Source organism: Plectropomus leopardus, chromosome 3 (assembly GCF_026936395.1).
Source record: "Plectropomus leopardus strain MGB_pleo_1.0 chromosome 3, ASM2693639v1, whole genome shotgun sequence".
Lineage (NCBI taxonomy): Eukaryota > Metazoa > Chordata > Actinopteri > Perciformes > Serranidae > Plectropomus > Plectropomus leopardus.
This window is the reverse complement of record NC_142178.1, coordinates 32,680,159-32,706,302: the sequence shown is the minus strand read 5'-3', so window position 1 is coordinate 32,706,302 and position 26,144 is coordinate 32,680,159. Positions and strand designations below refer to the sequence as shown.

At 41.1% G+C, this 26,144-nt stretch overlaps 1 protein-coding gene across 1 annotated transcript in view; it reads left to right on the top strand.

Moving 5' to 3' along the window:
• The first annotated feature begins 4,750 nt into the window (after positions 1-4,750).
• rnf38 (ring finger protein 38) overlaps positions 4,751-26,144 on the top strand; it is a 31,780-nt gene continuing 10,386 nt past the window's right edge. Inside the window, exons 1-3 of the mRNA XM_042484609.2 lie at positions 4,751-4,884; positions 7,121-7,798; positions 20,935-20,996. Coding sequence (XP_042340543.2) covers positions 7,201-7,798; positions 20,935-20,996 — 660 coding nt within the window. The 5' untranslated portion in view covers positions 4,751-4,884; positions 7,121-7,200. The remainder of the gene's footprint in view (positions 4,885-7,120; positions 7,799-20,934; positions 20,997-26,144) is intronic.

The following is a 26,144-nucleotide window of genomic DNA, read 5'->3' as shown; positions in this document are numbered from 1 at the left end:
CATGGCATGGAGCACAAACATTACATACAAAAATAACAGAACAATAGTGCACAGCAGCTTACCAATAAATGACCCCAAAATTGGCAAGGGATTAGTAAAAATGTACAAGACAATTATCTAAAAATAGCACAAAATAAGGGGAAAGTAAAAGAACAAAAACAAGAAACTACCTGAGTGCTAAAAATAAATAAAAAGAAGAACAAACACTGTTATTTTTCCCAGCTATTTGATAATTTTCTAAAGGTTCTCTCTTTTTTAAAAGCTAAATTTCAGGTCATTTTTATGTCTTTTGGCCCATCTGACTATTATAACAAAATTAACTTAAACATAGATGGGCAGTTTACATAACTTTGGCAAATACCTTTCTCTGCAGTTCATGAAGTTTACATTTACAAAATATGACACTCATCTCCCACACAGTTGTCAATACAGTTGCAGATCCAGTGGTTTCTATCCTCTCTGACTTCTGAGACACAACCACCCCTATAATGGGAAATGCAATATTTTCAAAGGCCCAAAATGTGGTAAAAATCTGCATAAAATTATATGCAAGACATTCAAAATGTTTCAGTGTGACTGACTGTTGAATACTTAACAACCTTAAAGCCACTTAAGCGGAGACAAAAAAGGAAAGGGGTATATTAAGGGGATGATATGCTCATTATACACAGTTTCAAACTTCCAAAGTTGACCTCAGTCACTCAGTAGGGTTCTCATGGCTGGTCCCACCTATTGTTTAGATCTGCTTGGGGAAACAGAGAGGCAGGCAGAAGGAAAGAACCTAATGTGTTGCTTCTTGCCTGTGCATTCTTGGCATAGCTCTTTGCCCTTTTCATTTTTTGACTGTGATTTTTTTTTCTTCCTTGCTTTAATAGTGAAGCCAAGGGTCCACAGCCAGCCAAGTCCCACCGCTCCAGTCTGGCTAAGCCACAGAAAGCTTGGCTTCCTCCACTCTCTGCTCTCTCTCTCTCTCTCATTCTCCATGTATGACTACAGTATGCGTCCCTCTCTCTTTCTCTTTGGACGTTTCTCCATGTCACTGTGTCTCTCCTGTTTGTCTCGTTTCCTTTCTGTTTTATTTTTTGTGTCCGTCTGTGTTGGTCAATCTGCCTCTTTGTCTCAATTTCTCTTCTGTTTTTCTCGTGTTCTTGTCTAACACACACACATACACACACACACACACACACACACACACAGACACACACACACACACACCACCCTCTCTATTTCCTTGCCTGTCAGTCTGTCACAGCCAGCGGACTGGTTTAGCAGGCGGGGTTCAGCTGGGCTCCACAAACACATGGCTCTCAATCTGCCTTCTTGTGTGTGCTGGAATGGTATTTCATTTTCTATGCTGTTCATGCGTCCTATTTAATCTTTTTTTTTCAAATATATGGACATGTTTAAAGACAGTTTTACCCTTATACATATGGACGAGGTAGACTCTGTACCGTTCATGTCCATATGCATTTCTTTTTTGTCGTGAACTTTGTATCTACACAAACAACCCCATGGCTCATTTGAAATGTCTTATTGCCACATATAGAATTCAAGAACACATTGTGTAACCATTAGGTAACGCAGGAAGGTATTTCAGCAATGACGTGTCACCAAAAATTCAGCTGCACTTCAGCAGACAGCCTTTTTCAACACGATACGAACAAATTCCAGTTTGAGTCTATCCATAAGAGACAGTGTTGGCAATTTGCTCCTCTCTGTCTCTCAAGTGAAATTGAATTATAGATCAAGAACCCCTTATGCGCACCAAAACCAGAATTCTCCAACTCAAACAAAAGCCTGCTCCCTCTTCTACTACGCCCATTTCTATCTGATCAGCACCATTCATTCCGCCACTTAGACAGGAATCTAATTAGACCAGAATATCAACATTAAAACACATATCTGCCCCCCTCCCTCCTCTCTCTCTCTTTGTTTCTCTGCTCTTCCCTACAGCTGGTGAGAGTATGGTTTGTGGCTGCCCCTCCCCCAACGTTTGAACAAGCCAATAAGAGAGCACGTCAGCAAAATAACCCCCCCTCCACACACACACCATCCCTCGTTTTCCCTTACCACCCCATCCATTCCCAACCCCATCCCCCAGAGCCCTCTCTCCACCCCATCCCCCTTTCCTACCACCCCTAACCCACTTACTCATCCTGCCTCCACCCTCCCTGCACACCCACGAGACTTCCCCACCCTCTCTACTTTCTCACCCGTGTTCATCCTCCCCCTTTCCTCTCACTGTGCTTCACCCTTCTTCCTGGACACCCTTTCTTCAGACTTCATTACACCCACTCGCCATTTTCCCTTATCCTCATCTCTGCTGCTCCCCTTCCTCCCCTCAACCTTTCTCTCTCCTCCCTCCCTCCCTCCCTCTCTCCTCTCTCTTCTGTGGCCTTATCTTATGAATATCGGTAGCACACTGGGTGAAAAATTGATCCTCCCCGCCTGTCTGTGGACGCTGCCACAGTGCATTAGCCTGTGTGTGAGTGTGTGTGCTGTGTGTGTGTGTGTGTGTGTGTGTGTGTGTGGAGGCTTGCTGCTTGAGGGAGGCAGGGAGGGGGGAGAGGAGGAGTGAGGAAAGGAGGGTGGGAGGGATATTTGCATATCATCAAAGTAGGGAAAGGGAGTGTAATGAGGAGAGAATGTGTGTGTGTGTGTTGGGTGTGTGTGTGTATTAGGAGTGGTGTTGATGGGTTGGGGTTGAGTGTGTGTGAAATGAGAGACCAAGGGAATATGGCATGGGAGGTGAGATGGACTGGGATGGGTTTTAGGTGTGTGTGTGTGTGTGTGTGAGAGAGAGAGAACAGACAGAGATCTCATGCATGCTTACCTTCACATGCCGTCCATAACACCCCTCACACACACAGGATACACAGAATATCTACACTATATTACTAATACTAGTTTATATCAGAACTCTGTAATATCTACGTAGCTGCCAATGTTTTGTTGTTGTTTTGTCCCTGTTTATTGTCTCTCTTTTATTTTTTATTTTAATATTTTGTGCTAATTTTGTGCTGCTGAACAGGAACCTGCTGAAAGAAGGTTTTTGCCTGAATCAGGCCTGTTTTAACTGTAACACACCTAATGTTATGTTTAATTCCTGTCTTGTGTAAATAAATGAAATGAAATGAAATGAAATGTGTCATGTGTAGGCCATATCCTGACCTTTGACGCAAAATGTGTAGTCTCAAGTCTCATTAATTGCTAGAAAATGAGAGAAATTGCCATGCTTCAACACACCACTGTAAGATGGAGCAAAATTGGTGTATGTAGGGGTAAAGACACATGCACAAACTTGTTCTATCCATTGAGAGATGTATCTCACAAACACTGTCACAGACGCAGGCTGGCCTCATTTATAGTTATAGTTTACAGGATATGGATGTCACAGTTGCATTAGAAATGTAGCTACGTTTGTGCACAAGAAATGTTTTTATAGTGAAATGCAAAATTGCAGCAACCACAGCAAGCAGGGAATGTTCCCACAACACTGGCTAATGTTGCCTTCAAATTGCAATAATGTTTTAAGAATACATTTTAATCTACATTTTAAAGAATGTTTAGCAATTGAAATAATGTTCCTTTATGGTTGAATGCGAACTAAGATGTGACATTTTAACTGCAACATGTTTTGGTGATGTTGATAATGTTCTTTTATAAAACGTTCCCGAAATGTTACATGAGAACAAAGGAAGAACATTTTAAAAACAACATTCAGGATGTTATTGAGGACTGAGATTACAGACTATTTTTTAATGAAAACGTGATGTAATGTGACGATAAAAGTAACTATAAAAAATCCCCCAAAACATTTTAACATTTTGATGATGTTTAGAGAATGTTACCCCAACTTTAAAAGGAACATTCTGAGAACTAAAAGAAAACTTGCTGCTAAAATGTTACTAAAACATTGCATCAGTTTTATTGTACCATTCTCAGAATGAACGCAAAAATTTCTTGTCGGACCTGTCCTGACCTGGCTTGTAAATGTTTTTTTGTTTTTTTTAAAAAAAGAAAAAAAAAAGAAATACAATGTTAAAAAGAAAAGAAAATTAATTCACACACACACACACACACAAAGCATCAGTAAAACCACACACAAATACTACCATTAATATCACAAATAAGATACATTCACAAACACACACACACACACAATACATCCTCAAATACATACACACAATTTACAAAATACACGCGTCTACTGTGCCATTAAGTGTGAAAATATTGTTGTCTTTCAGCCTTGATGCTCAAAATTGAATTAATTTATTTCAAACATGAGCTAAATAAACCTCTTTTTTTCTGTTTGTCACTCCGTATATTCTGTCCACCTCTGACACTGTAAAACAGCACGCAACTTTTGCAAACACAGCGAACAGTTATTCTTAAAGCGAACTTCCAGAAGAAACAGCTGCAATGGGTAGGCTTGGTATTTGTAAATAAATAATTTAAAGCCCCTTTTAGCCTGCCTCTCTGCTATCCGCAGCTTCTGATTTAACAGGGAACATAATCGATTACCGAGCACCCACCTATTCATATTACCATAAAACTCTTTATGTTACAGTAAATTTAATAAAAATAAGTGATATTTAAGAGTTCTAAATATAGTTTCGTGGTGTTTTGTTGTCGGTGGATGTGTGGGAGTGGCGTGTGCTAAAACCCGACTACAAACGATGTCTGTGTTCTGGTATCGATTGGGCCCGCCTGGTGAAATCCGACTTGAGCGTTGACGGTCTGTCACATTTCACGCTGACACCAAGCGAGCACTGGGCTCATACACACACACATACACACACACTCGCATACACTCACACGCTGGGCTCACCATATTATCGACAGATCCGAGTCAGGAGTACAGTCGAGGAGAGCACATTGAAGGTAAGTTGTGGTGAGAAAAACTACTCCGGGCCGGGAAATTAGACCGGGTTTCAGCGGTGAGACTCAGAGGCGGGGTCATTGCTTTAAGATCGTGTTAATTTTAGCCGTTGGTTCTTTCTTTGTAATTTTAGGTTGACCACTTTTTAAAAAATCTTTCCCTCTGTGCGCTTTGCTGTTTGCCACCTTTCCAGTCGGGGAAACATCAACCCAACTCAACGAAATCAACCAGAATAAGTTTTTTTATGAAAGCCATTTTGTTTTGTTACTATTAACCAAGCAATTTAAAGGGATCCGAGGCGTGGGTGGCTAGCTACGGGATTTTTCTGTGTGTTGGTCGGTGGAGGAGGAGGGGTTGGTTCGGCTTGGCAAGCTAGTGAACGACATTACGCAGACTGGCTAAACAAGTTTAAATGGGTGTTAAAGTGGGTAAAGTTGCCGTAAACTCACAGGGGTGATTAATGTGGTTATTAGAAGGCGAATGGGTGTGATAAAACCGTCGTTATACGGGTGAATTAAGCGTTATAACGCGTTTACCACAGTATGCTATGCGCACTAGCATTAGCCTCCTGTGAGCTAGCGAGCCATGGCCGTTCGCTGCTCGGTTGTTGTGAACTAAACGTCGCTCGTGAACCAGGAGATGTAGCGTTACTATAATGTGGAAGTGTTTCCATATATTTGTTGTACTTAAGTTGTGGACCCATGGATACAGTTGCTGTCAGTTAAAAACGAGAGAAAATCGATGTTATCTCGTAATGAGGTCGTTGTTTAGTTAGTTGTTGAACCAGTTTCGGGGATCACGCTTACGTTACTTCGACAAACTTGAGGGAAGTAGATACATCGGAATTAAAAACGCTGAAGTTAGTTTCTGATTCAACAGAGAGTCACGGTACACTGAATTTACATTGGTTAATGAGTTTTTTTATGCACTTCCTACTGCGGGCAAAGCATGTTGGAGTTTTTAAGCGAAGTTTCATAGCTGTCTGACATCTACTTTAAATTTGTGAAACCTTTCTTCTATCTGTGAAAATGTAAAAAAAAAAAAAAAAAAGGTACATTTTACTGCATTTTGGACATGCAGATCAAATTTAACTAGGTCTAGATCAAAGAAAGGGGCAAAATATAATTTGAAACACAGTGTCTGATTTGTGAAACCTTTATTCTATTTGAGAAAATGTTAAAAAGAGACATTTGGTGGCGTTTTTCACATGCAGACCTCATTGAACGAGGTCCAGGACAAAAACCACAAAGACTTGGCAAATCTGGACAAAATTATTCCAGAGAGGCTAAAGATAACTAATATACAGTTTCAGGCTTGTGAAACCTGTGTGTAAAAATGCAAAAAAGGGAAGATGTCACTGCGTTTTTTGTAAGTAGACCACATTGAAACAGGTCTCTCTTGAAAACCACTATGACAGATCTGGACTACATAATCATACAGAAGCTAAATATAATTTAAAATACAGTTTCATATTTTTAAACTCTAATTTTATTTATGGCAAAGCTAAAAGGGAAGGTTTCTGCATTTTCACATGTAGAGTAGACCACATTTAACAAGGTCTCTATACTTAGATTTGTAAAATCAGGACTAGATTATCCCAGAGAGGTTAAAAAGTTGATACAAACACATTTACAGATTTATGCAAGAAAGGGGACATTTAACAGTGCTTTTCACATCCAGACCACATTAAACCACATCTCTTGAAATCCACAATACTTACTTCTACAGTACGAACACAGTCGAATCTGGACTGTCTTATCTCGGAGAGGCTAGATATTTTTTTAAAAGGCATTTTCAGATTTATGAAACCTTTTATTCTATTTGTGACACTCTAAAAAAATAACAGTACTTCACACTACAAAAGTTTAACACTACACACGTATACCACATTGAACCACTACTCATTATACTTAGACTTGTCAAATCCGGACTAGATCACCCCAGATTGGCTAAATGTTGATACAAACACAGTTTCAGATTTGTGAGACCTTTATTCTGTTTGTGAAAGTGCAAAAAAGGAGGATTTCACTTCTTCGCTCACATGCAGACCACATTGAACCGAGTCTGGTTTAAAACCACTTAGTTAGTGAAGCGACGAATCTGAAGCTAACTTCAGCGTCGTGAGTTAAAACACACATGTTTGTGTAAATAAACAGTGGAGGTTAACATTTGTGTGAACAGTAAAAAAGAGCTCAGTTTAACTGTTGGCCACTTTGCCAACTTTGTGTTTTTAAACAGTGGCTAAAAGCTTCTTCTGTGAGAGGAAACGAGAGGAAAAACGCAGAAAAAAAGAAACAGAGGAAATCCCCCGAAAGGAAATGCCAATCGCAGCCGCTGGACAGCCAACGACTCAGGAGCCTCGAGTTTGCCCCCGGCTGCCCTCCACCCCGGAGCCTGTCCCTAAAGGGGCTGATTTATTCGACGAGGCGGGGGCGGCGGAGTCGGCGGAGCGGACAGAGTACGGGGGCGCGGAGGGGGGCAGAGGACTCGGGGGCTATAGTTACAGCCAGAGCGGCGCTAGGGGCTTTGTACAGCCCGGATCCACCAACGGCAGTCCGCCACAGTCCCCAGCCGCGTCCTCCTCTTTTCTCTTCCATCCACTGCACCCCCACCCCCACCAAATGGCCATGGAGCCCCCGAGGACTCGATCGCGATCTCGGTCTGGATATTACCAGCAGTACGGTGGTGGGAATGGCAATGGGATTACTGGCAGCGGAGTCATGGGATCTAACCATCACCACCACCACCACCATCAGCAGCAACTACATCCACAGCAGCAGCACGGTGCCGGTTGCGCACCACTTGGAGCTCACAGCAACCACCCGGAGAACCAGCCGAGAGCACCAGGAAGTAACGCCTCCTCCGGCATTCAGAGGCTGTCCTCGGTTCCCGGAGCGCACCGCATCCCGGCGGCAGGTAAATGTCCCCACTTGTCATTGTCACTGACTGTTTCTATGCACCTTCTACCAAGAGATGAATTGCACGTTTTATTATTTGCATAAGCACTAAGTTGAGGTGATAAAAGTCGAGGTGTTTAAGGGGATAGTTCAGAATTTTTCAAGTGGGGTTGTATTATCTATTGCCATTATATTACATACAGGAGATGTTAGTCAACACACCCCCAGTTTGAAGAAAAAGACTGAAATCAGACATGGAAAAGATGAAATGTACAGCTCTGGAGGGGGGTCAGCAACAAAACAATGAAGTTTAGCCACTTCAAAAAAGTACCATCTGAAAAACATAAAGAGCAGATAAAGTGTATGCTATTTTGAGAGTATTTTCATCACTTTACCTTTCCATCAGACGTCTTCTTTTTACAGAGGAGCCAGTAATTGCTTCAGTTTCTCATCTATGTTCTCATCAATTCTACCAGACTCCATTAAGAAATTGAGCAATTTTAACTCGCTGAACACAGGAGCTGTTAGTGTGCTGCTGCTTCAATCAGTCAGTTAATTTGTTATTTTGTGATTTTGGTGAATCCAAACTAACCCTTTAAGTGCCAAAGACACACAATAAGACAAACAAAATAACTGATTGAGACAGCGGTGGACCAGCATCTCGATGTTAAATCTCAATTTTTCTGAATGGAGTCTGGCTTTTAAGAGAGCTATATAACATCTTAACTTTCCAGTTGAAAATCACGGCCTGACATTAAGTTAAAGCAGTGAAAATACTGTCAGTATAGAGCACACTTTAGCTGATATTGAAATTATTAAGAGGGAGTTTTTTTTTAGGTGGCTAAAATCTATTTTTTTGCTGACCCCTCCACAACAGTAGATTGCTTAGCTACCATGTCAGATGCCTGCCTGCTTCTCCAAACTGGGGTTGTGCTGACTGACATCTACTGTCTTTAGTATAGTGTCTATGGATAAGGAACCAAAACAAACCCACTTCAAAAAAACTGAACTATACCTTGAATGCCTTGGACTGGTTTTTAGAGGCAAATTAAGAGAAGGAGGGGGCTGTCCTGGGGTAGGCATGACAAAAGTGTCTGTGCACGTGTGGACACATTTGTTCTATTCTAATTAGACAGGGTGTTTTATGTGCTTGACACAGAGCTGCAGTGTGGATGTGGTGCACACAGTTCGCACATACAGTAGGTAAATGAACAACAGCAGTCTGTGGTGTGGACCAAGGTAGCCTCAAGCTTATTGAACTGCTGTGCATAGTTAGTTACCCAGACGGTGTCTCTTAAGGCACTGTGGCATGTCTACTTTTAGTCAACTACACAAATATTGATGTAGCTAGGTAACAAGCCTTACAGGGTGAACAGGCTAATCTTTGTCTAAACTAGGCATAGCTACAAAATGATGGCTAGATAACCCAGAGTTTGGCTTTAAATGTGAAGTTGTGAAGAAGAAATAAGACATAAGACGTCACTTGTCGTATATTTCTGTTGTGACCCCCATGTAAGGGCTTGTACAGCTGTTAAAGATACAGCTTTTTCACATTCACATCATCACAGTACTGTAAATCTTCACCCAATGCAGCACTTAGGATAAGAGAATCAGCCAAAAGACAAAGTAGGATGTGTCATACTATATGAAAGCAGATGGCTATGGCCTCTATAATAACAACAGGCATACCTTATCCCTGAGAAGGGCATATTTTGTTTCAGACAGGGGGTTCTCTGCTGTAACTATCTGGGTGAGCCATGCTTTGATATTTGTGCTTCACTGCCAAGCAAAACTTAGCATGAGTGTGCATGGACTGGCGCTGGGTGCAGAATACATGTGAGGGCACTCTGACACAGTGAATGCAGTGCAGCGAACCACACAACATAGAAACAGCACAGCTAGAGTTTCACAGTCAGCGAGGCTATGGAAAAGCTTTTCTTTCAGCACACCTAAACAGGCTTCTCAGGTTAGGAAAATGCAGGGTTGGTAGTTGTCTCCTGCGGTGCTTTGGGGAATATTTTTTTGTAAGTGGTAACTTGTTAATGAAACAAGTGGAAAAGGTGACAGAAAGAAGTGATTTACTTTTTTTTCAGCATTTCCTAATAAATGAACAACACCACATTGTTTTTACTAAGTATAAATTTGAATTACCGGCCACAGAAATGTAAGGACTAAATGACACCAGGGTTTTAAGAGGGATTTCTTATCCAAAAGCCTCCAGTGGATGGTTTGCTCTATTCTGAGCAGACTGACTGCTCATACTGATTTTACATATCGGGATAACTTAACATGCACTGACTAAGAACCCAGTCATTCCTCTCATTGAGCAACTCAAGATGTAGCTTAGTCACTACAGGTGTTATCTTTTTTTCTTTTGGGCTCACTGTTCAACCACACAATGAAATTATTAAATTTGCATAAAAAATCACAAAACAACACTCCAAATTCTACACTTACAGCTCCGAAAGTCTCTGTGTTGTCACCTTTAAACAAAAAGTGTCTGCATGTGTGTGTGTGCATTGAAGACTAAGCAACTGCATATAGGGACTGGAAAAACCTGTCTGGGAGAGTGAGAGTAAGAAAAAAAACCAGCTGAACATACATAAACAAACAAAGGCCCCTTCTGGACTGCCAGCCTATTGGTTGTCTAGCAGTTTGTGCGTTAAGGATAGGTCTAGCTTTGTATAGGCTTGCTAGTTTTGAAGGTGTGTTTTTGTTTGAGAGCCCATGAAGATGTGAGACACAGGATTTAAAAAGAAAAGAAGAAGAAAAATACTGTACACCAAGTTGCACTGCATCTCCACAGATAGATAGTGAACTAGTCAGCGGCCGAGTTTATCGGTCTGCTGTGACCTATGACCCATACTCTGTCATTGCAGCTTGGCTATGACATGTAGGATAGCACAAATCAATGGATAGAATGACTGTATTGTATTTCCATCCAAATGGATTTCGATCTAAAGGGGGAAGGCTCTGGCTAGAAATTCTATAGACACTCACTCATTATCTGGATTAATTTCAATTAGACCTGAAACGCACAGCACACAAAAGAACAGTAATGTGGGGAAAATCATAGGTGTGTGTATGTCTTTATGCGGTGGGAATAGTAAAATCTGTTGCAAAAGGACTAAATACTGCTGGAAGTCCGTCTTCATAGCTGCCATTAAACTGTTTAATGCATATCTATATATGTAAGGCATAATACTGTTTATTGTGTAGATGTGTGTTCACATGTTTATGCATTAATATGGGTAGTTTTTAAATGTCATATATTTATTGTTATATTTTCAGGGGTGATGTTGTATATACTTTCTATATTAATATATGCATACTTTTTTTATAATGATAGAGAAACCACATTGCACACTGGTCACTCTGCACATTACAAACTGTTTTTTTTTAGCTTTATACATTACATGTAATTTCTATCTATCTATCTAAGGGTTTGCTTCATTCAGTAGCTGTGAAGCGCTTCAAAATTAAAGCGAAATGAATGAAATGAAATAAAAAACAGACAGCTTTTGAGTGCTATTTATACTGTGAATTAGCCAGAGGAGCTAATTTCTAGTTGAATATTCTTGTACACAACTGAAGCAGCTGGCTAGCCGGACCCTCCCCAGCACTACACACCTTTTATTAGACCCTCTTTCCATTTCCAGAGTGCGTCCTGCTTGTTGGGAGAGAGTGAGAGAGAATAGACTAAGTATCTCACTTAGTCCATTCTTCATGTGCTAGTCACCTGCGTTGGGCATGAAAGCTAATGATATCCTGTACTCTTCAGTCCCTCCCCTCTCTCTAGTAGTCTATTCTTAATCTTTTGGTCCCTTTGTGCCTTGTTCTTTCATGCGCGTTTTATACAGTTTGTAGTGCTCACATTTTTTTTACTTGCTATCTCATGTACAGTTCGCACCACTGTGCTTACCATTTTAAAGAAAATTAACATGTCTAGTGAGGTAAAAATACTCCTGAGAGCCCACGTCTGCAAAATTTAGACTCAAGGTGCAATAGAGAAGCATGGAAAATGAAGTTTAAGTTCCCACTGAATGCTTAAAACTGCTGCCAAATTGGTCCAAGTGGATAAAAACATCCTCTGTAGCAGCTGATATCCTATCCTGATCCCGATCCACCTCTGTCACAACCTGTCCCCTGCTAGTCGCACTCACTTCTCCCTCCCCCCTTTGGATCAGTCAACCTTTTCTGTACCCCTCCGGTCCATTTTCTCTGGCCTCCTCCCTCACATTTGTCTAATGGAGGGATCGTTTTAATGGATTGCCCAAAGCAGCAGAGGGGCAGACACTCCTGCCACTCTACCTTTACCCCTTCACTCCACTCCTATCCTCTCCATCCTTCTGTCTGAAGCAGAAGTGGAAACATGCACTCTGTTTTTCTTCTTCTTCTTTTTTTTTTTTAACTCTCCTTTTGTCTTGTCGCCCAGGCAACCCCCTCCGGTTTGAAGAGAAACTCTTTCACTTGGATCGACCAAGTAGCAGGGGTTCCCTGCCACTCCGTCACTCCAAATAAACAACAAAGCAGTCACTTTGGTCAATAAGAGAAGATCCTGGGGGTAGAGGACGGTGACCTCAAATTAGCTTTAAACCCAATAGATGGCCTCTGATCTGGTTCGAAAACAAGATGTACTTCTAAGAGGGAGTGGGAGTGAGAGAACCAAAGGTCACTAAAAGCCTTAAGTAAGGTAAATATCGAAAGAACACGAGGGAAGCCAGCGAGAGTGCAAAAACTGGGCTGGAAATGGAGACAACAGGAGAGTCAGCTTTAAAAGAAGTCAAACAGTGGATAATGGAGTTATAGGAGTTGATGTTAGGAGGAAGTGCATTGCATGAGATTTAAAGGAAGGTCAGGCGCAGAGAGGACGGGGAAGGAAAGGAAGAGCTGATTAGACGGAAGCACAGGAGAAATGGCCACATGAGGAAGTTTCATGGAAAAGGGCTTGAGGGAGACACAATCATGAGTATTATTGTAAGCAAAACACAGAGAGGAAGCATACCTCACACACGCAGCTGTGTGTGCAACCTGGGACGAGGCGTGGATACTGTGACCGCTAAGAGAAAGATGAAAATGACATGATAGTGGGGCCGGTATATAGGTGGTTGGAGCTGAAACTAGAAGCATTAAGTTTGTGTGTGTAGGTAAAAGTGTGTGTAATAAATAGGATGCAGTCAGATGACACCATGAGAGATGACGTAAACACCAAAGCATACGCACGTTTTTAGCGAGTCTACTTTTTAATTATTTTGATTTTGGCGTTTCTGCTCACTCTGTGTGGCACATAAAAAGAGATGGATGCAGAGTTAACCCCTTGAATTAATCAGTTTACAATCCAACCTTAAGAAGATTCAATTCTCATCAGCCACAGATACTTAACAATTCCACCATTTATTGGTGCCTCACTCTTTCACTTGAATCTCCAGTTGCTTTTGCAGCATTTCTCTACAGATTGTTAGCATTAGTGATGTGCATAATTAGTCGACTAGTCTATCAGGCCTAATATTACCCCCCTCCCTAGTTAGCACCAGAAATACTCATCAGTTAAAGTAATTATTAATGATATTAAATGAATGTGCACATTTAAACTACCTAATAACACACATTTAAATTATTATTTCTTTAGGTCATTTCCAATGCGATTGTGTTCACGTGATGCAAATTCCATTATAATATTCACGTACATTCCCTAAAGATGTATTTTCCTAAAGAATATTGTTGTCATTAAATGTTATTTGTTAACTTTTAGTGAGTTGTGTAGGATAATGGGCAAAGTGTCGCTCATTTCAGCAGCATTAAAAATACGATTTGGATATCTCAAGAGGGAATAGAATATCTTGTTTTCATACAATGTTAAACCTTATGGACTCAGTTTTGCTCAGTTTAGACTAGTCAGATAGTCTGAATTTAAACTTCTGTTTAACGGGCAGGGAAGTTATTCATTGGGAACACCCTAGAAAGCATCTTCAGGTTTTTCTTGCCATTTGAACATAAACCCTGTTTGAGTTCTTCCCTATTCCCTCATCTTGTTGCCTCTTTCTGCCTCTGTTGTAACGGTTATGCAAAGTGAGTTTGCACCGTACAGGTACACGGACTGAGTTCCCCACTGCAAGTCTGCGTACATGTTTATTTTGGGAAGTAAAAATGTTTGTTTTGATCCTTTCTGTAGGCTTATAGTTGCAAGAAAACATATTTTGTGTTGTATTTTTGGCCAAACAAGGATGGTTTAGAACATACTAACGATCAGTCTTTTTGGGTTTTTAATTTTCACTGATTTAGACAAACTTTTTCAGCCAGAATGCATGCATTTGTAAAGCCACAGCGTGTATATGTTTGTGCAGGCTTTCCTCATCTATAAAGTGACAACTACCTTTTATTATCAGCATCATACAGCCATGTATTGCGGTATTTGTGGTCACTTATTGAACCAAAATTGAAGTATCTCGAAAGAAATAATGATCTCAAATTCAGATAAAATGATATTTGAATTTATTCATTTCTCCCCTCCTTCAGTGTCATTGTCATTGATCATGAGGCTATAAATTGTTCTTTCAGTGCCCTTAAGACACAGAACAAGTACATTTCTTCCGAGTTATTTCCATTTGGCTCCTCGCAATGTAGTTTCAATGAGTTGATAGCTCAGTTTGTGGTGATAGTGTCAAGATTTATGATCGAAGAAGAGAATTAATGCTGTCATCTTTCTCTGCATTTCTGTCCATTACTTTATCTCCCCTAATGCTCCCTCTCAGCTGGCTTCTGTCTTTCAATGAGCAATAAGGAGGAGAGGGAGATAGTGAGGACAGAACGGGTAGTGAGAAAGAGTAAGGAGTGTGAAGGAGTATGTGTATGTTCATGTGCCTCTCTGGCTTTGTGTGTGTGTGTGTGTGTGTGTGTGTGTGTGTGTGTGTGTGTGTGTGTGTGTGTGTGTGTGTGTGTGTGTGTGTGTGTGTGTGTGTGTGTGTGTGTGTGGCCTTGTTTGGTGCCTGCCTGGGTGGGCTGGGAGCAGAAAGAGTGTCAGAAATGTATGCATACATACATACAGATTGACGTCACCATAGAAACATAGTACTTTTACAGCACTAGGAAGAAGTTAACATACGTGAAAGCAGGAGGGCAAAGGTAGATTGTATGTAAATTAATGTGTTTATTTGTGTTTAGGATATGTATCTTAGAGCTATTACCGGCAGTGAAACTATGGGAATCACAGTCTGACAGGTATTGTCCTTGAGCTGCTAGTGAGTGCTGGATATAGTGCTAGAGGCTACTTTAAAAACTCATGTCTAAATTCAAACTTTTTGGAAGATTATTTTTTGATTAATAGTGTTTTGTATGCCTACAGTGTAAGACAGTGTGTTAGGATTAGCAGCTGTCTCACAGTGCACACAGTTTCTCAGTTTTGTGGCCAGAAATATAACAAGAAGATGACAAGATGTAATGGGTTCATTTTAGGAGTCGCCAAAAACGTCCCTGATACTTCACTGTCTTAAAAAGACACTTGGTAATCCTTCACACATATAGTCTTTAAAGAGAGTAGAGCACTATTTTAAATATCCCATGAAAATAAGAATATGCAAATATTTTGCTATTTAAAAGTTTAATTGCTGGACACAAGATGCCTTTCATTTCACAGGAAAGTCCTTTCCCCTGTGCATGTGTTCTGAAGGTTTCAGTTTTCCATATCACACTTGCTACATACTTGATCCTGATTTGTTTACAAATGTGTTGTGATGCAACAGTATTATCCCTGTATGCATGTCTTAAATGCCGATTTCAGGTGAGCACAGAGACACTTTCCTCTTCAGCAGATGAATGCAAAAACAATTGTCTCTGCATGTAAATCCTTAAGCAGGACAATCATAAGTAAGCAACAATGAGCAAAATAGATTCTTAAGTGGCAGGGGACTCTAAATATTTTTGGCATAGTGAATCTTAGTTTGAAAAAAACATGGCTATAAAGGCTGTTATTAGCCATGTAATAGGTGATGCCAAACTCAGGTATGTGTTGGGTGTGTCGAGGAGTTCAAGCCAAAACATCAAAACATGCCTCAGCAAAATTACATAAATTGATTCTTGTGAAGGATGCATGAATAGACTAACTGTAGCTCTCGCAGGCTTATAAATTAAAAATTTCAACTTCACATGATATTTGCAGTTTTGTGTCAATCAAGCCAACTGAGATTGGTTTGTCAAGGAGGGATATGCAAAAGCATTCAATTCATTCTCTCATTTTATTTTATATACTTTCTATGGTTGAAAACAGGTTGTTTCTTTGCATTTCAAGTGTATTCTCATTTTAGCCAAAGCAATACTTTTGCCCATAATAACTTTGCGGTCGAGTATGTTGAGTGCGAACACCTGCGCGTGTTCTGTGGGATGCATAAGCGGTTTTCAGACTTGAGAAGAAGTGCGGGATGGAGGAGCAACCTCAAGGACTGCAGCAGTAACAGAACAAGAGAGGACGATAATGAGAAAGATAATGAGGAAGGAGAGAACAATAAATAGATGGTGGAGGACAATGAAGTGGGAGAGAGGTAGAATCAGTCCCATTTCTACACACATACACACACACACACAAACACACATGGTCTGTGTGAAGCAGTGTTAGGCAGGTAATGGCTGGGCAGGCGTTACATGGCTGCCTATTTTAAGCCCGTATGCCAGCTTGTTACTCGCCTCAGCTTTGCACTAGGGTGTGAGGTGTGCTGTGACATGTGTTAAGGAGGCGGGGTGATGTGAGAGGTGTGTGTGTTACACATATGCCCGGCTGAAATTTGTCTTTACGTTCTGTATGCATAAATTTGCAAAGTTCTGCAGCAGTCGAGAATGTTTCTGTCCATTTTCTCATTTGTTTCTGTTCAGCTGCTGATTTGTTAAGTAGGCCTGTCACTTATTTATCATCCTATCGGTCCAGCCATCCTTTCTGTTCACCCCCTTTTTCCTTGTTTTTTTCAGTTTTGACACAAGAAGGGACGTTTAATGGAGAAAGACTGCAACAGAGAGGGTGATGGAGATCATGGGCAGAGATGGTGCGATAGGAAAAGCAAGGAAATGTGGATGCTGTGAGATAAAGCAACAGGAATATATGGAAGAGAGAGACAGGCCAGGCAGATAGGGAAATAGATCTTCGGCAGGAAGGGATGGTGATGAAGTGATGGAGAGTGTGAGGAGGAGGAGGATGTGTGAGGAGGGTGTCTGAGCTGAGTGCAGGTGGGGTGGGGATGAAAAAGGGAGGGAGAGGTGGAGGAAATGGATAGAAATAGCTGATGCACTCTGAGGCTTACAGAAAATCAATAGCAGTCAAGAGGGGAAGCCACAACCCCCACCCTACACCCTCTCCCTCTCTGAATGCTCTCTCTCCCCCTCCAGTCGTCTTCCTTATGTTTTTTCCTCCCTCTTTATCTTTCCCCACCTCCCTTTCCTCCTCATTGCTCTCACCCTTTCATGTGCATTTCTAGCCTTGTCCTCTTCTTCTGTACCGCCACTTTGCCTTCTTCTTGTCCCCCACATTCTCTCCCCCAGTTGTTTCTCCCTCCTTCACACCCCCTCTTCATCCTCACCTCCCATCGCTGTTGTGCCGGCCTTGTCTTTCACCCTCTTTCCAAGACAGCCTCTTTTATGGGCTGCTTCATGCATTAGATGGATCAACGGGTATCCATAATTTTTTTTTTTACTTTCCAAAACAAACACTTAAAGTCGATGGTATTGTCTGGTTAATAAAGCAGATCAGAGGAAAAGATCACAATCACATCCCTCTGTAGGATGGACACCAACTTATACCAAATTTACATTTAGCTTGGCAGTCTGTTGTGGTCAAAGTTAATTGCTTTAAACATGCGCACACCTTCTAAGTGTGTTAAAGGTTGTCAAATAGTTATTGTAAATGAAAGCTGCCCATAAAGGCCCAAACTGACATCAAAGACCTAGCGTCAACAAATGCAAATGCAATGAGTGTTGCAATGTCTTGGCGAAAAAGTTGCACCTAAGAACAAATTCTATTTAGTTTATGCTAGCAAACAATAGCACAAACAGTTACTAAACATTTCTACCAAAAAGCTTAATGCTTAATGCACTTGAATTGAATGGCTGAGTTTCATTTAAAAGCGCCTGACGTTCTGCTGCTCCATCTGAGCCCAGAGTATGCTCTCCGCATCGGAGAGGTGCAGTGCATAATCGAATGGTATAAATATTTCAACAACACAAGGTCCAGCCCCAAAAAAAAGAAATGTTGCGGCAGATGTTTTAATCGTGGTTGGTTGCCACAAATAAATGAATGTGTGGGAAACTATGCTGTTGACTTAAGCCATTTGTTTGCTGTCCTCACGTCTGTTTCTCTTTTCATGCACTGAGTTGAACTGCCAATCGGAATGATTTCATTCTCCAACAGGCTCAGCCAGCTCTCACAATGTGCTGAATTGGTTATAAATCAAGATGATAAGGGCTGTATAGTGCCAATGGTGCGAGACACATCGCAAAAACTTGGGCGACACTCGTTCACTGGTGGTCTGACATTGACTTTTGGCAGATTGTGGCTTGATGTGTTTGGGCCCTAAGGCTTATATTTGTTTTTGGTAACACATATCCATTTTGGATGTGCTGTTTCTTACCCTAAAAGTGCAGGTTGTCTTTATTAAATCCCATTGTTTCAGTTATTGGTGTTTTTGTTAAATTTAACCCCTGAATTCTCTCCTTCATCCATTCCCTCTTCTTTGCTTCCTTTCCCACCAACATTTGCAACACTGACACCGACTCTGCCCAAAATGTGTCTGTTATGTGTGTGTGCATAAGTCTCCAGTATCTTCCTTGACAGGAGCGTGTGTGTGTGTGTTTTAAGTATTAACATATTTTAAAAGTTTTATAATATTCATGAAATCGTCCATATTAGCATTTTTTAAAATTTCCTAGACGTAGGCGAAGAAATTACCGTGTCCACACGCATTGAAATTCATCCCGCAGTCCCACTATTCAACTTTCCTTGAGGCCCTTAGTGTCGACACTAAACTGTGTGTGCAGTGCTGTGTGCAGTCTTTTAGTCCAACAGTGGACATGATGTCATCGAAACATTTTAAACCTGTTCTGTAGCTTCTGTATCGCGCTCTATAGAGTGACTCCGACTGAATGACTCGTCTCTGACTCAATTTACCGGACTCCGACAATGTGCAAGTGAGACCATATTCAGGGAAGGAGCTGGATTTTTGCCTATTGTCACCAGTGAATGAGTGTTGTACAGAAGAGCGCTATGCAGCCGCCGAGTCCCATGAATGCTTCACCAGTACTCCGTCCCAAATCATCTCTGCAAAAATAGCCTTTTAGCCGGTTTTCACTACACTAATGTAAGCTTTACTTAACTCAACCTTTTCAATCCATTTATTTTGCCTGCTCTGGGGATTGGAGAGGAAATGCTTTTTTGAGGATTGAGGAATTCAGTTGTGAAAACCTCACTCTGTCTGCTCCCCCCCTCTCTTCTTTGTTGTCAATCACAGCTTTTCTTCAAAGAGGGAGGCTGTGAGCAGGAAAAATCCCACAAACAAACAGCCGAGAGGTGAAAAATGCTCTGTTAAAAAGGCTTTTTTTGCATCTATTCCCTTCTAGTTTAGCTCTCTTCATCTCCATCGTAAAGGTAGCCTTGTCTGGAGTGCCCTTGGGAGTGCTTACCCTTGGTGTGTATACCACTGCCACCATCTGTGGTGAGGACGTCCCCAGCTAAAGACGTGCCCATGACAAAGGGAAAAACAAAAGCCAGAATGAATAGAAAAGACAATAAAAAGATGAAAGGATTGTGGAAAAACAAAAGAGTAAAAGTCTTAGCCGTGATGCAAGCGGCGGTATCATCAGAAAGCTTCTCTAATCCAGGATTACTGTGTTTATTTTGTGTGTGTGTGTGTGTGTGTGTGTGTGTGTGTGTGTGTGTGTGTGTGTGTGTGAGTGCAAACCTACATCTACTGCCTCTGATCTCCAGAGTATACCATATGTGTTTTTGTCACTTTTGCGCTGTACACACGGTCACCACCCCTTCTCATAAACATGTTGTCATTGTTTTCAGCTGCTGTGTTTTAAATCCAAGTTGCATGAGAACAATAACAACAAAAGGATTAAACGTACTGTATGTAGATAAACAGAAGTCTCCCCAAAATGCCAGGGTATAATGGTGCTATCAGTTTCAACAAAGGGTATTACCGACACGTACGGTATATTGAACTGTAAATGAATACACAATACAGTGAAAATTAACTCAGGAGCCAATGCTAGTTGAAACACACAAAGCAGGACAAAACTTTGTTGAGTGTAAGGTATCCTTGCAGGTGCTTCCGCTTACCTGTAAATGTAGAAAAGTGCAGAAAAGTGATTTTATGATTTGGCCTTTCACACCAACTCGAGGTCTTGTGTTTTTATGTCAAATGCACATTGTTCCGGTCAAAGTTAAATCACATAAATAAAGAAACTCATAAATATTATGACAGTGTTGGCTGATTGTAGGCAATGTCCAGTGATAGTGAATGTATGAAAACTACTTTAGCAATTTCAAATTTAAGTATTGTTTGGAGAATATTACCAAACTTAGAAGGTCTTTCAAGTGTTGATTACTCTATGTATGTCGGAAATTGTGGAAATTGAGGTGTGGGTTTGTTTTTAAGCAAGTGGATGATGCACCACAAAGAGAAACTGGATAAGTAAAAGATATAAAAAAGAAGTAACCATCAAATCATTTTTACAGACCTTCATGCAGCTTTTTTTCTTTTTTTTTACTCTTTTTACTAACGCTGTTTTCTGGAGCATTTGTGATGACAACGGACACACCAGAAAAAACAAAAAAGAAAGGAAAAGGCAATGGAAAAGTTGTCTATTGCCTATTTTCAGCATGGTTTTCCATGTTTAAAAAACCTGCATATACATGCTAATTTTGGCTGAACATTTACAGTGACTAACATTTCATTTTTATGTTTTGATGGTCTTGACCTTTCAAACAAAAACTTCTCAGAATTTCAGAATCAAATGTGTCACAGTTCTGAAATGTGGAACGTGTAGGATCCCTGACCAAGTTTAACACTGTTTATATAAAAAAAAACTGAAGTGTATGTAATAAACATCAGGCTTTTTAAAGATTTGTGGGTCAAATGTGTCTCACTGTGTTTTACCTTTACCTTATCTGTGCAGGAGCCTCTGGTGGGTCCTACCACTGCCACCCAGATCATGCATACGGAGAGGAAAGTGATAAGGTAAGCTACACACCTTTTAAAATATTCATGTTTCAACATATGAAATGAATGGATGTTTTTAAGTTGCACACTGTTGTGCACCCTGTTTGAGCTTGTGCTGCGCTATGACTCAATATTAGATAATTTCTTCTCTCAGCTGTTGCTGGGTGAAGGACGCATACACAAAGAACCAGGCCACATCCTGACTTTGTGTGTGTGTGTGTGTGTGTGTGTGTGTGTGTGTGTGTGTGTGTGTGTGTGTGTGTGTGTGTGTGTGTGTGTGTGTGTGTGTGTGTGTGTGTGTGTGTACGCAATGTATATGCACAGTGCTGTAAGTGAGTCTCGTTCTCCCCTGGTGATCTCACAGTAGTCTAAGAGAGTAGGAGGCCAAGTTGTAGCCAGCAAATATGACTGGAATTATTTTTGGTGCTGCCACAGTCATGAACTTAAGTAACCCATAACTTTAACTCATTTTGATATGGATGTCTACTGTCAAAAAATTACAGTTGTTAAAATTCCCTAAGAATTTCTGCTATAGATGCAGTAAATTGAAAAACTGCAGGTAAACACTGCTCTTTAATGAGTAATAAATGTTACACTCTGATTCACATATTGTGTCCCCCTGCACATAATTGTTTTTTCTTATACAACTATACAGCAATAACATAAAAGTGAAACATTTAATGTTTTAATGAAACATTCATATTTATATATTTTTAAAAAATAGACAAAAGGGCATTTGTCCTGAAATAAATTTGAATTTGGGCTATTTAGATTGAAGCTTTAGCTCTGAGAAACTGATATTGTTCAGTATGAAGTACTCTTAGGCTGTTAGCCATGTTTGTTCTGTATATGCTTTTAACAGTAGTACCTCCTTGAGAAACTTAAACACAGCACAGTTAGCAAATCTCAACTGTGTTTCAAAAATGCTAAAGTATGTTTATACAGTATGCATTAAATACATTATACAGGTTTAGAGAGCCTGCATAGAGAGCATAAGCCTGTGGCAAGTATGTCCTCCCAAGGGTGGAGAAATGTAAAGTCTGCTTGGTTGTTGTTTAAGCACAATCCTTGTGGAAAGTTGTACTCACAATGCTCCACTTTTTTCAGTTTTCTTTCTTTTGATTTGATTAAAAAGACATTGGAGGAGCTGATCGAATATGGGTGCAGTATGGGTGGTACATAAATGCGCCCTCCATACTGCATCTACAATGTCTATGAATTCATAAGGGGAAATTTGTATACATTGCACATTTTCAGCATAGTATTACTGATCACTTCAGCAATATTACACTTACTGCTCTCTTCACTGCCCTAAGTCTCTGCCAGTTCTCAAACTTTTGTTGCTACCTTGAAACAAGTTACACCTAGCGCTGCCGCTGGCCATCAGCCTGCTGTGTACCACAGGGCAGGGGTTTGTGCTTGCTAAATTTGACTTGCTACAGCAGCTAAGGTCCAAGCTGTCGTGTACTCTCTTCCTCCTGGGGAAGTAGTGACCTAGCATTTGGGAGAGTCTGGGAGTCTGCGTCTGCTTTAGCTAGCTAATTCCTGTCTCATTTGTGGTCTGATAAATAATAAATCCATTAAATGTGATGCCCTGTGTCAAACCTTCCAACATTAGAGGAAACATCGTCATGAAATATAACGTCATATTGAGGTGTTACTCGGCTAACGTTAGCTTGATTGTTAACTCAGAATAATTGCTAACTTGCTAATGTAGCTGTTGCTATCTTGCTGTTTGTACTTTATCAGCTGATGTTACAAACGGCACCACATCAATGCAGTTTAGCTTACTTACAGCTAGCTGGCAAACCTTAGCTTGCTAACTGTATTGCTAGCAAAACACTATCTGAGTGCATATGACAGTTGGCTAGCTGGCCAAATTACTTTCCCAGCTAACATGATCCATGATACTAAGTTTTGTATTACAACAACTGGTGTTGATTTAGTCAGCAATAAATAATGTAATGGTACAAAATGCTTTCTTCAGGGGCGGCTACTGAGCTAACCATAGCCAGAGCTAAGGTTAACCAGCTACATATAACTTAGTTAATTACTCAATATGGGTCTGCTGTTTGTTGCTTTGTGAATAAACTAATTTACAAACAGCAAGCTACTTAGTATCATGGAGCCAATAGTCCAAATGGTCCTCGAGTGTGAGCAAGAGGATGCTGACTGCAGTTCACTTAAAGGCCTTGTAGAGAGGTGTCACTAATAACAAGGATTTTTTGAAAGTTAACATCCAGAAGCTTCAAAAAGCAGGCGGGGGGGGCAAAAAATGGTGAGGAAGGAGAAGGGGGGAGGCAGGATGCTGAGGTAGGTGTTGTAGAAAGCTTGGAGGGAGAGAGGGAAGGGAGAGAGGGGGGTGAGGCCAAAAACAGGGAGGGGGTATTGCTAATGATTTCACCTCCAGCTGTGGGACTTGGTTGGAGTGAGGGAAGGGAAAGGAGGGGAATGAGCGAGGGAGGGAGGGGGAGGAAGGGAGGAACAGTGGCAGAGGAAACAAAATGGGCTTTGAAATCTTGTTGATGGAAAGAAAATAAGTGGGGGAGGGAGAAGTGTTTGAGTGTTAGTGGAAGCATGTCTGCAAATATTAATGAATCTGTAAAAGCAAATGACCATATTTGCTCAGTGTGCAGTGTGCACGTTCAGGCGCAATTTCTGGGGCACGAATGCTGGAAAACAGAAACCTGGGCTCAGTCGTGTTTCTTAGGTGTGTGATCGCATGCACTCTGCGGGCCTCGCTTTATTTTGGTTCTCAGCAATGACAGCGAAGCCACAACAGCTGCTGGTCAGAGTTACTGTGTGTGTGCGCGCGAGTGGATGCATGCACATCCCAAATGTGGACATAGTGAACTAGAACGTGGTAGGGTGTGTCTCTACTCATGCTTCAGGATATCTGCTCAGCCTGGTGTGTGCACATGCTGAATGTGGACACAGTGAAAGGAATTGAGGGTGTGTGTGTGTGTGTGTGTGGTCTCCACATTGTGAGCACTGCAGAATGTGCTGTAATATCAGCCATAGAGCTGTTCACAATGTTTCTGGGCCGTGCCGGGAGTCACCGTGTGCATCTGTTTGTCTGTCTATGTGTGTGTGCTGAGCCTGCGAGAGTCAGCATGTTTTTTTTTTCTCTATTTTTCTGGCTTTAGTGGAAACACGTTTGAACCAGACGTGTGTGTGTGTTTATATGTTCACAGCCAGCACTCTATAAGAACATAAGGCCACATTAAGGCATATTGCTTGAGGACACACACACACAGACACACTCCTTTGTCTGACACCGCTCCCCTCCCACTAACGCGGGTAGACAGGCCCATCAAACTTTCATACTAATGGGCAATAGTCTGCATGTGTTAAGATAGTGTGTACGTGTGTCTCTGTGTGTGCCCCGTCTAAGAACTTCTTGTCTTGTCCCCTCAGATTTTAGGTTGGGGTCTCGGACAGGATAGGACAGACAGAGGCAAAAAAGGGGGAGGCAGCAAGAGGAAGAGGGGTTCGGCTTATCTGATGGAAGGAAAGGGGGGGATGGGAGGGCGTTGTTGAGGAGGGTGGGGAGTGTGTGTGAGGAGGGGATATGTCAGGCTTGGGATGGAGGAGGCTGCCTTAGATATGAAAATGGGCACAGTACATGTCCCTAGGGTGTTGGTGTTGGGGCTAGACTGGTACAGAGGTTGTGGGGTGTCGGTCGGAGGAGAGGGGGGTTGTTGCTGAGAAGAACAGAGGGGTTTGGGGGTTGGGGTGGATCACTGGTGCCCTCCAGCCTGTGTAGAAATGGGCATGGAGTGTGGTTTCTATGGTTCTTTTGATTATAGCGTGATCATAGCTTTACTAAATGATGAAGATGACTGTATGACTTTCAGTGTGTCTTTGTGTGCAAAGATCCTCAGTAACACAAGAAGACCTAATTGTATCTGAACAATTTGAATCAAAGTACTTTTTTTTCTGCCGGTAAATACGTAGCCTTTGAGAGCTCCTAACGTCGCCTCTTGTTAAAAATCTCTTGGTGTATCCTACACTTAGACCCTCTTTGCTCCTTACATTAAAATGCATTTTGGGTGATGCTTGACCAAATGAAGATATAGGTGAAAATGCACCCAACATGCCTTAAGGACGAATTGTGATCTGATCGGTGAGACCACCTCCAGAGTTCATCAAAGATGCGTTGTGACCACATTGAACACAAGTTTAAATGCATTTACCCCTTCAGTCCACAAACAACAACTACATGGGCAGAAATATCGCACTGTTTCAAACCAGCGAGGTAGCAGCCATTACTCAGTTAACGAGCTAAGCAACTAGCAAAAAAGCAGCAAGAAAGTCTATAGATATTGAAGACTCTCATGAATGGAGTCAAGACCAAAGTATACAAGCAAAACGTGCCAATTCACATCAAAATCAAACCGTTTATGAAGTAATGTGGTGGAGAACAGCTACCACTGGTCCGGGACAGAACAAATAGACCTCATAATAGACACTGAGGAGACCTGTTAATATCAGACGTCAATGTAATCAGGTTAAATCATATGTAGATACAATCTGGATCCGAGATGCATCTTAGTCTGTTATGACTTTATTGTTTTTGTGATAGCTAGGGTCTTTTTTTCTAATTCATAAAAATAGTATGTCTAGTTTTTCATTGTTTTAAGTACCTTTGTTTGACAAGGGTATTCCGATTAATGATGAAAGGTAATTTTCAAAAAGCAGTTAAAACTGGGTATCGGCACTCAATACCTTGTAGGTATCTACCGAAATAACCCAGTACCAAGTAGTATCAAAACTTCTTCAGTTGAACAATAACTACATTTGATCCTTTTGCACGCATATCAAAGCCAATCACTCGAAGCATTCTTTGATTTAATCCAACATGTGATCAGCCCACTGCAGCAGCAGGTACAACTCACAGTACACAGTCTGTGGTGTAGTAAAGTTGAGTGCGATGTATTTGACGGAACTGGCAGTTCGCCATACCAAAATGCCACCAAGACATTTGAAAGTATGACTAGACCTCACCCCTGTAGTACTCTGTACTCTGTCTCGGTATTGGCATGACTTTTAAGGGTACTGGTTTTGGTACTGGTATCGTAGTTTTTTTTTTTTTTAAACAATACACATCTTTAGTAACAAAGGTTAATATTAAAATTCCTAAAGACTGTGACATGTTGGCAATTA